We start from the raw sequence: 16,363 nt of genomic DNA, 5'->3' as shown, positions 1-16,363 counted from the left end.
CCAAAGCCTTCTACTAAAAACTCCACAAATACTATAAAACTTATATGTAACCATAAACTAGTATTTACTAATTTCAATTCTAGTAATATTTTAAAATCGTCATAAGCCCGTTTAAACTTTTTAAACGCGGAGAACTTCATTCACGCCTACTCTACGTATATAAAACGTCTCATTGTCCAGAAAAAAAATAATCGTTTACCTTTTTTAAATAATAATATATTTTTTTGTCAAAGCTTTTTTCTTTTTTTACAAAGTATTCATTCGAAACAAATTGTGAGCAAAAAAATTAATTTGACGTGGAATGAGATATTGAATTTAAAATATTTTCGGTCAAAGAGATTGTGTAAAGTGTCATTGAATCGTCAAGTGTTACCACTTGCTTAGAAAACTGATTTAACAAGAACGAGGAGACCAATCTAATTATTATTATCGGATCAAAATATCCTTTTGTTACTATGATAACAGTGGGTAGCTGATTGACGTTTTTATGTGATTTCAGTTATGAATATATTTCTTTTTAAATCTTTAATAAAATCTATAGTAACACAAATGTTGTAGCAATGAATGTATTAATTGTACTTTAAATAGACACAGACACAGACCTTTAAATGGACAACCGGTCAAATAACAATCGACTCTGTTGATATTCCGATCAGCACAAAAATAAATCATGATTTTGCTTTGCATTGGTTGCCGACTGAGGGATCTACGATTCCTTTTACTAGAAATTACTTACTCGCATCTCAGACCCACAACACCAAGTATTAATGTTTGGTGATAGAATAACTGATGAGGTACGGACCTGGACAGGCGAAAAAAAAGTAACATCACTAAAATCCACCAGCTTTTTGTTTACTCGATTCAAGGGTCTTGTGTCACTGCGTATGGTATAATGATAAATGTGAATGAGGTCAGCAACGACGTATAAGCCTGCGAAGTTAAAGTTCATAGCTTAACTTACGACCCCACCGGAGACGCACTAATTGGCGAAGTGCGAGATCTTAAAAGACAGTCATCTCGGTCACTCACCAATTAGCGAGAATCGAAGGAATTTAGACCGTATTCCTTTCATTTTAACTTACGATTTCGACTCTCTGATGAGAATTGTATAAAACGTAATAACGCTTACTCAACCCTTAAATTTCATTGCTCAAAAGACTTCAATTTTATCTTCCGTACCCAAATGTCGATGTGTTTTATTAAAGTTTGCATTAAATGTGCTTTTTATTTATATTTTTAGATTTAATTCTGCAGTAAGTTTTCTACCTAATTGATTTTCTAGGAATTCTTGTATTCGATAGTAAGAGAATTGTCACTAAAAGGAAAATTAACCAGGAATATTTTATAGAACAAACTGGTGACAAAAGCCTATGGTTAGTAAAAGGCAATAAAAACGTTCTGTATAAATCTAACAACAAACCGCGCGTTACTCCACCCGCCTACGAGTGTGGCCATTAAAATAGCATAGGTACGTACGTAGGGAAAATAACATATTTAAAGTATATGAAATTTATATAATAATTAAATTCAAAACGTACTAAATATCTTTAAAGCTACATGCTTTAAAGATATTTAGTACGTTTTGAAATGTGACTAATACTTTTTGGCTCAAATCAAACGGACGTATTTTCAGCGATCTAAATATCCCAATATGACCTAAACATATACGTGGGTTATGGGTCTTTAAGTACTATATTGACGAATCAGTGAATTCATCGTATTCTGTCTTTTGACGCAGTAGAATTCAAAAGGGTTTTCATTCCTAAATAAATAATATCATTAAAGATTGTCGCTTGTTACCTAACGCTTTATATCTGCGCTGGTTGAATAGCCTTGATGCTAATGTATTATCGATCGCATAGTTTGGCAGAGCTGGCTGTCGTGCCATGCGGCACGCGTCGCCGACCCTGCGAGACTAATGCGAAATTGCGTTTTTCTTTTATTCAATGTTTAGAAATTTTGTATTCGAATTTTGTATATGAATTGTTTTTTACTTCGAAATCATCCTTGCTTTCATCAAATATTTTGGTTATAACATGTTGTATTGATTTATTTGATTTCATCGTAAGATAAAAAATATCTCGACATATTTGTAAATGCACAAAAGTGACATATACTTAGGTATATAAATAAATACACAGAATAGTTAAATCATATCCTGGTGTCGGCACGCGCTCGAATAGACAACAGTAATTTGCTTTGTGAATAGGCAAATGAGTTACCTTAAAAGCATTATAAACATTAATTAGATACATCTACTTTCTAATGTACATATATATTACAATTTTGATATTAGTTTAATTTGCAAATAATTTAGTTCGTTTATTATTAAGCAAAGTTAATTGCATTACATATTTACTTAGTAGCACAATCGATATATAAGTATTGAGAAAAAAAGGAAATTGAGTTAATATCGTACTTCATGTAAATTGACGAGTACAAATAATTTCAATATCCTCTAATAGAAGAAAAAAAAAAACATTTTATTGAATGCAAATATCGGACTATAAATAAACGTATAAGAAGTATCGCAAGTATCGCTAAACGAGTGGCATTGCCGGTAGAGGCGGCGGAGGCGTGACGTCGGCGCCGGCGACATGAGTGCGGGCGCGCTGCGGGACGCTGCGGGCGACTCCACGCCCGGCTCGGACGTCGGCGAGCGCATCACACGCCTCTTCCCAAAGTGCCGCCCAAAAATGCAGCACCAGCACGACAGGTGAAGCAGATGTCAATAGTTATACTGTTTAATACGAGTTACAAGGAGCTTAAGTAAAAAATAACGGATTAAAGCTATTCTGAAGATGAGAAAATATAAAAAAAATAAACCGTATTTTTGATAACGATTAATCATTCCAATCTTATGTGGTGTTTTCATATTACCCTTCGAACTTAAATATCCAACTTAAACATAAAATATCTCACAAAAAAATATTTAATGACTATCTCGTTTCAGACGCTAAAACTAGCAGAAAACAAAAATAAAACTAAAAACCAAACAAAACCAAGTTCTACGTTCGGAACATGATTCAAAGAGACGTACGCAAAGAACGCGTAATATACCCAATTGTCGCTATAATATTGATCGGTTACGATGTACAGTAATGGAGCGTGGCTGTAAATGGACGTAATCACCTATTCGCGTGTCGACGGCTAACTACCGGCGCACGACCTACTTGCTTAGAACTTTCTGATTTTCGAACTAACCACAAGGCGAGCAGCCCTCTAATCAGGGCGGATGCGAAATGGTTAATCCATGATGTTCCAATTCACTAGATTGGCATGTAATTTGGTCTTAGTTTTCTATAGTAGAAGGATATATGATCGTTATAATTGTGAATGTTTTTCTTTATGGAAAATGTTTTATGTTTTTGTATGGATATAGTGGAATGTTTTCATTTAAGAGTATTTAAATTGAGAATATTTTCTTTTTCTATATACATAGACATTGTCAACAAATGTCTGCATGATTTCGCTATAATATTCACTGTTGTTTGTTTATCAATTAACTTTTGTATGTTGTTCAGTATTAAAATAGTAATTGAAGATATGTATGAAAACTTTTAGAAATAGCACTGCAGTAGAATATAGTCATCTTATTACACTCGTCTGTATGTTCGAGTTGACACATAATCATAGGGATACAATGGACTCCAATCCTGGTGTTCATTATCCGTACACACTCATCACTGTATCCATGTACACTTCTTTGAAATAAAGTATTTGCAAAGCCGCAATGAATTACTAGTTTGAGCCTCGTTACTATCGCACAAAAACGATGATTATTACAAAGAATATATATTTTTATAACGAACGTTGTTGACTTTCTTCTGAGAAGGTTTTATAATATGATTACATTATGATAATATTCGCAAGAGCAGTGAAGGAACCATGCAGGAAAAGCTGCATGAACGCAATAATGAATAGCATTATCTTATCAACCTTACACTTGGAGCATCTGCTTTAAAGAAATATGTTCCCAAATCTTTTAACTTTTGGTTTGCTTAAATTCTTGGCATAAATTCTACGTGTTTTATGCTATCCTGTTATCGTTCTCGTAAGACCCGTTATCAAGATTTATGCAACTTAACATTTAGTAACGTCTTACGAATCATTGCAATAAATGTGGCAGAACTTACATTTATGTGAGCTCGTAATGGTGATTGCTTTATTAACCGAACTCGTTAAGAGACTATACTTTGCTTTCAAATAAAGAACTTATTTTATATTTTGTCATCTTGCTTCTTGATAATCGGTTTTCTTATTTTAGTGATTGAGAGACGTACATGTCAAATGAAAATCTTTTGCATCCTTTCAGACTGAATTCCGGGCTAGAGGGCCGAGACATGATCAGTGTGCACAACGTGTCCTCTGACGACGAGAGGGACGACCAGCCGGTGATCCTTAACACTAAAGGAGGAACATACAAACTTAGAGACTCTAGGTATTTGAATACTTTTCATATTTACATAACAGAAACGCGAATATCAAAGCTTTGTAGCGTTTTTGATTTGAATACAAAATATTTATTTTAACTTACAAATTCAATTGAAATAAATTGAGTTTTGATTTATATAAATTAATTCAAACTATTTGTTAAAGACTCAGCTAGGTTGTATTTTCAATATGGGGATTTGCCAGTATTTATGCTTAATTTGTGTTCATAATTAATCCCGGGCCGGTGAAGAAATCATTAAAAACCCTTTTTATACATGCATGTTTCACGCTTATTGTCTGTGACTTCTTCTAACATTATAAAAAACGATTTAAACAGTTTAGTATGATTGTCTTTATCTTTCTCTATCTTATTACAGTAATTATATATCATAGTAACATTATAATTGGGAAATGTTTACAAAAGCTTTAATCTTAGTAAGGATGTCTTATTCAAATATTAGGTATGAGTTCCGTGACTTGTGACAAATCATGGAAATGCTTGAAATGTGATTATAATAGAGATTGTCTGAGATGAATATACAATTTTCCTATCTAATACGTCCCGATTCAGTCTTTGCTTACCGTAGTGCCAGTAGACACGGATTCCTATGCAAACATTTGCACAGGTGCCACTGTTTACACAGACAACACTAAAAAAACGGCTACTACTGAGTGTAGAGAACGTTGATACTCTAAAGCGTTCATCGTACATGTTAGTTTACTTGCGTTTAAACATTTATAAAAGTTGTTGGATTTTTTCGACCTTTATTTCATTTTGATGGAAAAATACTCTCTTTTTGGCGTTTTTTATCACTTTTTTCCTTTGCACTTATATTTCATATTTATGAAAGCAAAAAAGGTGTCTTATAGGTTAAAGTTTAGTCATACCCTTGTGAGTTTTAAGTGTGAGCTTAGATGGCCCAATGGTTTGAACTCGGGAATCTTAACCGATGATTCAAGTTCAAACCTTAGCAACCACAAATAATTTTAAGTGCTTTAACTTTAGTTTACAATGCAATTAGCTGTGAAGAAAAATGTCGTGCATAAGTTGCATGTGTCTTAATTCCTTAAAATTTAGTCAAATGTGTAGCTAACAATGCGCCTTTGAGCTTAGCGGATTTTGTTGCTTTATTTTACTTATATTTTATATAATGTAAGAAATAGACTGAGCATTAAATGCAGTGCCATTTAGTATTGCCAGATACATTTACATAGCTGTTTTATCAGATGTCGTGTAGCAATACCCACGCGATGTTGCAACCAACAGTCTTAAATATTAGGACATTGTTTTCCCAACTAATAATACCAAGTGGAATTATTTTATTGAACAAAGTGTTTTTCCTTTTGACTTTAAAATAGTTAAAGTTAGATTAATATAAAAACTCGATACAATCGATTGATTTTGGATTTACCAAATGCTAAAAGTTATTAATAGAAATAATATTAATCAAATTAATTAAAATACGTAATATTTACTACCAGGATAATAGAAATCGCAGGAGGTAGGGAGTTATACTCACAGAGCCGCATGAAGGCGGTGCGGAAGTTGAGGCACAGCAATACACACAAGCACAACTTGAGAAATAAAGTACGGTCACTTACTAAAGACACTGTAGACTATGCTGCTGATAACAACATTACTAATGAAGTAAGTATGATTCGTGAGTTACTCATAAAAAATTAATACTCAAAATAAACTAACACAACTCAATATTCAAATTCGATTTCCAAAAAAAATAAATGTATCTTTAGTAAATAAAAAACAATATTCTAAAATGAAAGCAAAACAATTTTATGGTTCATAATTTAAATTTTCAGATTTCTATACACAGAATAAATAATGAACCAAAAAAGATGATATCTCGTCATACGTCACCCGTAACCTACACGAATGGTGATCGTGAACCGATCATTGAACCCAATACTATGGGGATACCCAAAAACAGTTCTCCAATATTGGATCCACATAAGACTAATGATGTTAGTACCAAAAGCAGTCCCATCGCAGTGGTTGCTGATGGCGAAGTAATGGTTTTTGACGATAATGATGATTGGAAAGGTAATTTTTGAATAACAAGCTTCCTTATTGTCTTCGCTTAATTTTGTATGAAAATTTAGTTGTAGATTTTTTATTTCTCAGACAGTGTTTAGTTAGTTTCAATATTAATCCCTGTAAAATATTAATTACTAAATTTCATTTTATTTTGTTTACATATAAATAGTTTTGATTGTATAGTTTGATCATATAATTAAAACTTTGATCCCATGATAATATGAATACACATTGTTTATTTGAAAAGTTTTCGATATGCAAACAAAGACTTTAAAAGCGACCACTTTCTACTTTAGCTATTTGACGTAATATTTCATTTTCTGTTTTGTTCAGTTTTCAGTCTTCTTGGGTTCTCGTCACTGCCCATTATTATTGTTCTCTTCTGTCTTGCATCGCATTGACATCCGCCGCTATACATCTATCATTCACTGATTCTATACACATTTGCTATCACCCTTTTATTGCGTATTAATCATCCTTTCCCTTTATTCGAAACTCATAAATCTTTTTTTCTCTCCTTTTATTTTCAGTGATATTGAATTCTGTGTCTCTAGGTTTGAGGATGGACCCTGATGCTAGTGATGATGAAATTGATTTGAGTGTTAAAAGAACTTTAGACAATATGAAAAATGGTGATAGTGATATGTTGAACAATAAAAGTGAACTTAGTTGTGATGGAAGTGAATCGACGCGTTCGAGAGAAGACGTAAGACTTAGCGAAGGTAGTCCAACAGGTATTTGGCTTTCGGGTGACGAGGATAAAAGCAGGGTTACGAGAGTTATAGGAGAGTTGCCCATCGCTGAATACGAGGGTTCACCAAGAAGATATGGCATTGGAACTCAGAAGGCTCAGGTCAGGTCACCAAGGCCTGGATTTCCTCAGGTAAGTTGTAACACAATTAGGACAGTTTATATATATCTTCTAAAGTTTTGATAGTTTCACTTTTGTTTATAGATGTACATAGATAAAGTTAAGTTAGCGAAAAATATTACGCAGTAATGTATTGTAATATAATGTTTTACAGAGAGTAGTGACCGAGAGTAGAGACGTTACACCACCACCAAGTTCAGCGGCTTTTGACTACTTATATGAATTCTCTGAGACCAGAAAAGTTCTGGAAGAGTTTTTCCGGTGTCCAACATTATCTGGTCAACAACAGAACAGTACTGAAGAAATTGTGAACTTTCAGGTTGATCCACCATTTTGTTTCATTGAAATATTAAGATTAATATAATTGTTCCTCGATTATGGTCGTTACCAAAAATTAAGTTTCTTTTTCAGGAGTTGGACTATGAGCTGCGAAGGCAAACGCAAGACTGTCCGTCTGAAAATGGCATTGAAGGAAGTGAATCAGATTGGCCACAGAACGATGGAATTGATTCACCCCATGCTTTAAATAATCACACCGACTTTCTAGGATTGCAGGTAATTTTTGCCGTTTCATTGGATTGTAGTATGAGGCTTTTCGAATCTTTGATTCTTAATAGTATGAAAAAGTTTGAGTTTGATACTAACTCTTTGGGCTATTGTCGTATCCGCTCCCGAACCAAATCTTAATTATTGTATAAAGTTATTTAACAAACAATTAATTTGCGCAGCCGAAGCATCGTGGTCGATATCCGACACCAGACGTCGCAGTGCTACAAGCGGGAGATAATGGCAGTGCGTGTGCGTCTCCCGCGCAACAAGTGGACGTTCATGTGGCACTCGCTCTATCGTCGGCCGCCAGTGATACTGCCAGCGAACTGTCAATGGCCATTATGGAGAACGAGCTCGTTGACATGAAAGGTATTATAAGCCATATTATATAAATATGTTACGTTGTGTGTACGTTATATGGTATGCCCATTATCAAATCATCTTTATAGACGTTGGAATACCCTTATAGCATTTTTTTGTCTGAGATGTTATCAAAAATATATTCTTTCGACAGAACCAAACCGCCGAACGTTGCCCATTGTGGAGGATGGACTTTCATCTGGACATGCCTCTGACACAGACAATAATAATCCTTTGGTACAGGTAAGTTTGTCGTTTGACGTTTTTGGAATTGAAATATTCAAAATATAATACTACTACTAAATATAATACTATCGTGGTGCGTTAGTGTTGCTGTTTATGTAAAACAGACGGTCACTTATTTTATTATTAGATATTTATTCCAATGCTCAACATTATTTATATATATAGTAGAATTTGCAATATATGTTCTAAAAAAAACTTACACATTTTTTTCTCATTTTAGACACACTCAGTCACCATTGAAGAAATCGTAGATAGCGGAACAAATACGGATCCTCACATGTTATCTGATGCTGATCTACATTCCTTAGACCCACTAGGTAAGAAAATGAAAACCATTCGAACATAATTGAATTTACAATTTCTATATTTGTGATTGTCTCGCAGCATCAGCGCCTCCTCCGCCCGCGCCGGCGCCGCACCGGCCCGACACGGCGCCGCACACGCCGCACTCGGACCACGCGCTCGCGCACACGCCGCACCACCACCACGCGCCGCACCACGACGACGTGTACCCCAGGTGAGTGGCTCGAGCGCTCGCCGCCAGACTAGCAGGCGCCGCACTGGCCCGACACGGCGCCGCACACGCCGCACTCGGGCCACGCACTAAAGCAAATGAAAAATATATCATGTGGCCAATGAAGAACTCATCGTCGGCGTAGAGTTAAATATAAACTTTTTGTCATCCATTTGGAGTACCAAAACTAATATTATTATGTTGCCTGGCTACACAAAAGAAAAAATGCAAGAGCATTAAAATGATGTAAATAAAAATAAGATATAACAACAGCACGAACGACACGACTACGGAGATACAATACCAGCATTACAACAAAAAGGTAGTTTCGTATCATATAGCTAGTGACGTTTTATATCAAATTCTTTTTTTGTACTTATTGAATTTTTTTATCGTCACGTTCTCAAAATTTATACTTGCAACCATTTTATTGGATGATATTTACTTATAACTTACAATACGATACTTTTATAACATTGTAAGCGATTAAAATAAATACAAAATAATACTAACTGTCTCTAATATTAATATTAAAAAAATTGTCAGTTAATTATTATTACATCAATAAAACGCTAATCAAATAAATTACTTTTTATTTATTTCAGGAAAAGGCCATCGTCAGCTCAGAGCACGGAATCAGTCGAAATTAAGCCAGCAAGTGGAGACGAAGGTATACTGAATTATTTCTATGATTATGAGAAACAAGTAATATTTGTAATTTTTAAGGTGGTGAGGTTTATGACTTTATAAGTCCAAATTTATTTATCATATTTTTAATTCTGAAGTATACGAGTCATTTCACACAATAATTGAAAAATAAAAGCCACAGACAAAAATTGAGAAAATAATGTGTATTAGTATAAAGCGGTTATTTTAATATTACAAACGGTCACTTCAAATTTTAGTATATACAGTATCAGATATTACGATTTACATCTCATAAGGTATTTTACCATTATCAATACAATTTCAGATGAAGCAGACACGGATTTAGAAACAGACAGATTGCTGGGACAGCAAAGAACGGACGATCAGGGCTTCTTCGATGACAAAGTTAGTAAATATGTTCTTATTTTCAAAAAAAAAATTAACTTACAGTTTGAACAATTGGTACGTGCGCAAAATCGGCAATACATTGTAGTCTGTAAGTAAAGAAGGTTAACTAATGTACTGAATAAAACGGCAGAAGTCACAAACTTCAATAAATCTGAATATAATAAACCTTTAATAAATATTTTTTTATAATAACTGACTAGTATGTTCATTTAAATATATATTATAAAATAAGAGTCTGCATTTGTACAGATGTGACCCATAATTGCCTTGGTCAATATTAAATATATATTTTTTAATTATAATACCAAAACCCCGTATTATTACTTATATCTAAAAGTCTTAAGTTAAGTTAGCCTACACCTTCATTTATGTTAAAAAATAATCAAAACACCAAGTTCACCGAAATCATTGTATAATAAATAATTCCAAATAAGGAAACTTGTTAATTGAAAGCAAATTATAAATATATTTTAACATTTTAAACATACATATTACCATTTTAATTTATTGTTGACCGATGTCCATTTAATTCTATATTTAGATATACGTTATTAATAGTATTTGAATTGAGTATTGTATTTAAAATACTATTTTAAATAAACTATGAATATATGAATAATGTAGGGGAATCGGTAATGCTTAAAGAATCTTACGAAAAAAAACAAAAATTAAAATATAAAATACATCTATAAAAATAAACCATTAAGAATTAAGGTCAGATGTGACTCTTAAGAAATCTTTTCATATATGTTTACAGTTGGAACGAAATAGTTATATTAAAAAAATATGATAAATTTCTTGATATTTATTACTAAATGAAATCTATGTTCGATTCGAGATGATTCAGTGGGGCGTGAAGTAACTGCCAACTACTGACTGCAATAAACGGCATTTGGTACGAGTCGGTAGCTTGCGACCTTGCTCTCCTATTATACTCGTTCAAAGATTATTAATATGCCTATATTTAGTTCTATGCCTACAAATTATATGTCTCTTGAGTTTTATATTTAGATCAACTATTTTATTAATATTTCTAGTTATACGTATTAATTAGCGCTATTCTATAATAACTTGGATAATAAATCAAATGATAGTTTGGAGTGTCATATTATCTTAGATTTAATCTTATAATGTTAAATTGTTGTCCGAAGAAAATGAATATGGTATTTAAATTGAAATAAAGATGAGTTTATTGAGTTATTTTAAGTAAATTATTGTTTCTGTAAATCAAATATTTTTTATAATCTTTGACCACACACGCACCAAGTCACCGACTCACTATGTTAACCGGTGGCAGACCAGTCGGTATTATCATACGTTAACGCGCACGTGTGTCGTTTAATTTTACTTAATGATAACATATCGCTGGGAAACGACCAAATGTTTCCTATTAATATTTATACATGCGACATTTCTATTTATAACAAAATTGAAATTTCCATAACAATATTTACTTTAGGTAAACAAAATGAGTGAAGTGGAAAAAACTCATTTGGTGTCGGACGTTGAAGAAAATGTTGAAAATGATAGCAAAGATGAATCAAATACAAGTGAAACCTATTTAATGGATAGTGTTCGTGTTAATACACGCGTTCAAGATAAAAATATCGATAAACAAAATGATAATGTTAATGATTCTAAATATTCCAAATGTGAAAATATAAATATTGACAGTAAAATCAGCGACCGTAATACTTCGGACGAAACAATTGAACATGTTTTTACTGAAAGTGATAATGATTTAACTTCGAATACTAATAGTTTAGATATTCAAAATACCACGAATAATAATGATTCAGAAGGCGGTAATTCGTATAATGAACAATTTGATGATTCAATTAATGACAATTATGATTCAATTGTAAATGATGCTAGTGATACTGAAAAATGTGAAATAAACAGTGCTGAGTATAAAATAAACAAGGTCAGTTTCCCCATAAAAACATCTTAAGTAAACATAATGTTTTTGTTATCTATATTGGTGTTTGCAATTAAAATTGACATTCGAAGGTCGATCGTGGGTGATAAGACGAACTACACTTAATATTTAAATAAAACTTATAATAAGGGACTTTGTATTCATTTGTTATTATTAATATTATTTGATAATATGTGAGGTCAGATAAGTGGACTACCTGATGGTAAGCTTTAACTAGCGTCAACCTTGGGGTGTCAGATGTCATGTCTCTTGTGCCTGTAGTTACACTGGCTCACTCACACTTTTACTTACAACACAAAATTACAAATTATTACTATTTGATGGAAGAATATGATAATATGTTGTTCGTCAAAGTTTAATATGTGATGGGTGGCACTGATATGCAATTGTATTACTTTAATTATATCGAAGTTTCGTGCAAAGACTAATACTATAGTGATTGAGATAAATTTAAATTGGCAAAAAAGATCCACTGGGACCGATCGTACTCTACTTCACGTATACATTACCGAATTTCAGATTGTATAATCATTGCGTCACGATGACCATATTTGAAATTGTTTAAGCAATCTAAGCTTATAATCTCATAATCTACTCGCTAGGGATAACATATATTCAACACTATTATCAGAATGCCATAAATAGCTCCATACTACGAAAATTATGAATGAAATAATAATTAAATTACTAGTAAATAGATCCGTTTAGAGTGATTTGAATAAAAAATATTTATGTTAATATTCGAGTGTGTTCATCAATGATGTTCTAGTAAACAGATATGTCATTAACGCGCAAAAAGTGAAGACTAGAAAACGTCCTAATTGAGACGTTTGCCTTTAGTCGTTTTCATCATAATTATGCCAGTAATACGTTATAATACATCATAATTATGTAGTAATACGTTTTGCGTAATTAAAATATCTAGTTATTCCTTTTACTTATTGTTTTTATCAAGCTATCCTTTTTACTTGTAACGAAATGTAAAATAAACGGTCCCCGGCGCGGCACACTTTTTTCCGTCGATTAGTATGGGTATAACATATCTGTTTATTAGAATATCATTGGTGTTCACCCAAACAATATTTGAAATGCTCAAACATAATTAAAAGTAGCATAATTATAATGAAAAATATTTTCAAAACTAAGTTATATAAGGTTAGTGTAATAATGTTTAGAATATCATGTAAATAAATTACGTTTTATTTATAATTAGGGATGGCGCAAACCAAAATCCCGAACTGTGATGCCATCTGGCGGCTCAACGGGAACGAACCGTGATCACGCTCACGACTCCTCCGACTTGAGAGACGAAGATACGTTGCACAATGGAAAGGACAAAGACGGCAAGAAGAAGAGCAAGAACAAGGAAGGTTAGTAAAAGATCATTATAAAATTGATTATTATATTCGTGTACCTTTTGTAAAACCGATATACTTATACACTTATTATTTTTTGCTACTTTTGGACATTTTTATGGTGAGTTGTGTTGATACTATTATTATTCTTTAACCAAAACAGTATTCACTGAAATTACAAAAATAAAGATGATTTTCATTTCCAATCTCGTAAAAAATATTTTGTTGAATTATTTTCCTATATTATTATTATACTCGTAAATGCTGAACAGTCTTCAATGATTATCATTTAAAAAAAATCTTTCAGACATGGCCTCAGTTCTCATCGAAGGAGTACTGTTCCGGGCCCGGTACCTCGGTTCAACGCAGCTCGCTTGCGAGGGTCAGCCGACGAAGGCAACCAGAATGCTTCAAGCCGAAGAAGCGGTATCCAGGATTAAGGTTGGGCGATATTAATACCGGGATATATTACATTTATACTTTTTGCAGACGGTATGATTTGGTTCCATCTCATATATAACACAATAATACATAACGAGGAACGCTTTTGAGATATATATTGTTTATTTTTAACCCTAACTTCTCAATATATTATGATTGATTTACTATAAAATACAAAGATTAACAAACGCTTACTTTAACAAAAGTAAAGTAGTTTTATAATACGCCCATTAAATTATTTTGCTTATTTATACATACATATATACATATGACGTTCTGTTACGGAAAGGTGAATGAACGCATTCTCTATAAAATTTATTTTATAATAGACAATACTTCGCCCGTGTGAATCGGTAACATACCATACAGTACAATACTAAATGTAGATGTTTAAAAAAAAGAGCATGAAATTACTTCTTTCATACCTTCTTTTATTTTTCTGGCTTTTAAATGCGCATTAATTGTTCCCTCTGTTAAGAATGTTAAAAAGAGCCCATTCACTTGTTATCCTTGTGTATTTTCAATGAATATTTTCAGTATTGTTGTTATCGTATCGGTCCTGGGGTAATGACATATTTTTTTATCCGTAAATTTCTGTATTTCCTTGTATGCTCTGTACACTGTAACGGATTACATCATTTGCTAAATTCCCAAAAATTACCTTATTTAATAAATTGAATATTTAGCATGTGATGTAAAAAAAATATGCATGACTCTACGATGGACGATTTAAAGTAACATGTAATTTCATGCTCATTAGGTATAGTGTTTTGAGAATGCTAGTGGGATATCCTTTTGTCCTTATGCCCTTAAAATAGGAACGAAGCCTATATTACTAGTAATAGACAGATGTATGCTCGAAGCCCTTGACGTGTGGTCATCTGCCAAACCGTTTACGGTCTTATTGACTTGGCATTAGAGTATTTTTTTCAGTGATTTCCTCACCCCTCGACCCGACCCAGGAAGATTGTCGGATCCCGTCTTGGCCGGCTAGCCTCCTCTGGATTTGTTTGTTAATCTATGGCTTGTGCTTTGCTATGCTTGGTAATCGTATTTTTTGCAACCCCTTTTAACCTTCTAGGTCGGATAAAGTAGGAAATTGTTGGATTTTAACAACATATTTTCTACTTTTTGTTGTGCAATTATCATTCGATTATATGTGAAACTCCATTTTTTATCACAACCTATCGTGCCCATTATCATTTTATTGTTATCCTTTCAGAACCGATATTTTATTAAAGCAATTTATTTTAGTCATTAATAATTCACGAATAATTTTCGTGTCAATTATTATTTGCAACTTTTTTGCCAAAAACGTAATTTTTTATCTACGCGCATGGTCTCATAAAGGTGAGTCTACACCGTGCGATTTGCTGGCTCAACAACACGCGACAGTCGCGCTTGCCTCACGCACGATATCATATACGCACGTAAAGCATGAAACATACCCGATTCACACCGGCAAGGTGGTGTCCCACACACGGACGGACTAGCTTCGCCGCACAACACAAATCGAACCTTATTTTAATGGTCTGAAGGTTGTTTTTCCGTTAGGTTCGCTTTCATAATGACGAACGGATCGCTCGCTTCTCACATATCATTGTCGATTTGTGTGTATTCGAGTTGTTTTGCTTGCTTTTGCGCAGATATCGAACGAATTGGCTTATTTTTGTGATGCAATTTAAAATTACAGGCTATGCCAAATTATTGGGACGTCAACGAAGTAATGGTGTGATGTTTTACCGCTAAACGCGTTTTGAATTTAATAACGAATGTAATTAATTCGTCGGTATACGATAAATTGTATATAGCTTTTGTTATGCCGTCAACGAGAAAGCTTTTGCTTACGCCGCCTTTGCAATGCGTGACAATAAAAACAAAGTGAAATTAAAAACAAAACGAGTATAAATCAAGGTACCTATCTACGAAATAAACACTAAATTAAAAAAAAAAAAAAAAAACAACCAAAACAAGCAAAACGACGCGGCCGCTGTCTCTATCCTTAAACGATGTAACCCGAGTACGCGTAAGCGAGACAGCGACATTCGTGCAGCGGTATGTGAGAGCGAAAGGAGGTTAGCCGGTGTGTCCCGCAGTGGGGCTGCGAGGGCCCGTACTCTGGCGTGTACGCGGCTCCGGCGGCCGTGTTCCGCCTGTCCTTCCTCGGCTCCGTGGAGGTCGAGGAGGACTCGCGCCGCAGGAAGAAGAGGCCGAAAAAGAATATGGTTGAAGAGGCCGTCACTAAGATTAAGGTGGCGAAACACGTGTCTTATTTGTCGATTTTTTAGTATTGAAAATTACAACCTAAATATGTACTTAGTATACATACGTGATCATAAGTCGGATTCATTGTCAAATTTAAATTTGATGTCGTATTTATGAATACAAATTGGATGTAAGAAATTACGAACAAATCACACTAGCCGTCTCAAAAAACTAAAACTTGTAAAATGTCTTGTGCATGCTTCTAACATTTAAAATTTGCATGTCTTATTATGATTCCTAACATGTATTAATTTGTACACGTTTTCACATGCTTTCATTG

The 16,363-nt window shown here is 33.5% G+C and overlaps 1 protein-coding gene across 12 annotated transcripts in view; it reads left to right on the top strand.

The window, feature by feature from the left end:
- Positions 1-16,363, top strand: part of LOC124533731 (protein lin-10-like) — a 125,847-nt gene that overhangs the window by 103,332 nt on the left and 6,152 nt on the right. For 3 of the 12 annotated variants that reach the window (XM_047109194.1, XM_047109186.1, XM_047109204.1), the window contains 16 exons: positions 2,567-2,716; positions 4,316-4,441; positions 5,917-6,082; positions 6,253-6,493; positions 7,018-7,370; positions 7,513-7,677; positions 7,770-7,913; positions 8,087-8,276; positions 8,422-8,510; positions 8,734-8,830; positions 8,898-9,030; positions 9,633-9,697; positions 10,001-10,080; positions 13,236-13,392; positions 13,685-13,818; positions 15,915-16,070. In XM_047109194.1, coding sequence (XP_046965150.1) covers positions 2,598-2,716; positions 4,316-4,441; positions 5,917-6,082; positions 6,253-6,493; positions 7,018-7,370; positions 7,513-7,677; positions 7,770-7,913; positions 8,087-8,276; positions 8,422-8,510; positions 8,734-8,830; positions 8,898-9,030; positions 9,633-9,697; positions 10,001-10,080; positions 13,236-13,392; positions 13,685-13,818; positions 15,915-16,070 — 2,415 coding nt within the window. In that variant the 5' untranslated portion in view covers positions 2,567-2,597. Of the gene's footprint in view, positions 1-2,564; positions 2,717-4,315; positions 4,442-5,916; positions 6,083-6,252; positions 6,494-7,017; positions 7,371-7,512; positions 7,678-7,769; positions 7,914-8,086; positions 8,277-8,421; positions 8,511-8,733; positions 8,831-8,897; positions 9,031-9,632; positions 9,698-10,000; positions 10,081-13,235; positions 13,393-13,684; positions 13,819-15,914; positions 16,071-16,363 lie in introns of all 12 variants that reach the window. The other 9 variants (XM_047109240.1, XM_047109249.1, XM_047109259.1 and 6 more) reach the window with 6 other exon arrangements.

This window comes from Vanessa cardui, chromosome 1 (assembly GCF_905220365.1).
Source record: "Vanessa cardui chromosome 1, ilVanCard2.1, whole genome shotgun sequence".
NCBI lineage: Eukaryota > Metazoa > Arthropoda > Insecta > Lepidoptera > Nymphalidae > Vanessa > Vanessa cardui.
This window is presented reverse-complemented; position numbering and strand designations above follow the sequence as displayed.